The following is a 1,332-nucleotide window of genomic DNA, read 5'->3' on the forward strand; positions in this document are numbered from 1 at the left end:
GCCTCCAAGACCAAGGTCCAACGTCAACAGCAAAAGGTTCAAGGACCCCGCGCAGGTGCCGCGCGGCGGCCTCGTCCTCGCCGGCCCCGGCGCCGCCTCCGCCTGCCCGCGGGTCTTGCCGCTGGCTTGGGGGGCGCCCGGGGCTTTCGGCAGTTGCGGCCCCGCGCCACCGTCTCGCCCCGGCGGCCGCTGCTCAGGCGCAGTTTCCCGTCTCGCAGGCGCCAAGGAGTGCGGCCGGAACGAGTTCCAGTGCGGCGACGGGAAGTGCATCTCCTCCGCCTGGGTGTGCGACGGCAGCGCCGAGTGCAAGGACGGCTCCGACGAGTCGCTGGAGACCTGCCGTGAGTATCCGCGGGCGCCGCGCCACGTGCCGTGCGCTGCGCCGCGCAGGCTCATGCCTTGCCATGCCGTATCGTGCCGTGTCGCACCGTGCGAGGCTTCGCTTTCTCTCCCCCCGCAGGCTCGGTGTCCTGCAAGCCGGGGGACTTCAGCTGCGGCGGCCGGATCAACCGCTGCATCCCCGCGTCCTGGCGGTGCGACTCGAAGTCCGACTGCGAGAACGGCTCGGACGAGCAGGACTGCCGTGAGTGCTGCAGCGCCGAGCGGCCGGGGGGCGGCAGGGGGGGCGGCGGAGCGGCGCCGGGGGCTGACGGCGCTGCCTCCCCGCAGCCCCCCGCGCCTGCGCCGACGACCAGTTCCAGTGCCGCAGCGGGAAGTGCATCAGCCTGGACTTCTTGTGCGACGAGGAGCACGACTGCGAGGACGGCGACGACGAGCTCCACTGCCCCGTGCCCACCTGCAGCCCCCTGATGTTCCAGTGCAACAACTCCTTCTGCATCCCCCAGCTGTGGGCCTGCGACGAGGACCCCGACTGCCCCGACGGCTCCGACGAGTGGCCCCAGACCTGCGGGCCCCGGGCGGACACCCCCAGCCCCTGCCCCCCGCTGCAGTTCCACTGCGGCAGCGGCGAGTGCATCCACCAGCGCTGGCGCTGCGACGGCAGCCCCGACTGCCGCGACCGCTCCGACGAGGCCGGCTGCGGTAGGTGCCTCGGCGCCGAGCTCCGCGCCGTGCCGTGCCGCGCTGGGACGGGATGGGATGGGACAGGACGGGACGGGCGCCCGCTCACCCCTCCCCACCGTGCTCCCCGCAGTCGTGGCCACGTGCCGCCCCGACGAGTTCCAGTGCGACGACGGGACCTGCGTGCACGGGAGCCGCCAGTGCGACCGCGAGTTCGACTGCAAGGACATGAGCGACGAGGCCGGCTGCGAGAACGGTAGGGCAGCGCGCACGCGGGCAGGCAGGCAGGCGGCGCGCGATGGCCCAGCGCCC

At 73.8% G+C, this 1,332-nt stretch overlaps 1 protein-coding gene across 1 annotated transcript; it reads left to right on the plus strand.

Annotated features, from left to right (window-relative positions):
- Positions 1 to 218: 218 nt before the first annotated feature.
- Positions 219 to 1,300, plus strand: LOC112969394 (low-density lipoprotein receptor-like; the record flags this gene model as incomplete). Its single annotated transcript, XM_026072664.1, has 4 exons — positions 219 to 341; positions 461 to 583; positions 670 to 1,041; positions 1,154 to 1,300. Coding segments are annotated over 4 exons (765 nt in total), but the record flags the coding sequence as incomplete, so codon positions are not given.
- Positions 1,301 to 1,332: the final 32 nt, after the last annotated feature.

Source organism: Apteryx rowi, unplaced genomic scaffold, assembly GCF_003343035.1.
Source record: "Apteryx rowi isolate R43461 unplaced genomic scaffold, aptRow1 scaffold_3465, whole genome shotgun sequence".
In the NCBI taxonomy this organism is placed as follows: domain Eukaryota; kingdom Metazoa; phylum Chordata; class Aves; order Apterygiformes; family Apterygidae; genus Apteryx; species Apteryx rowi.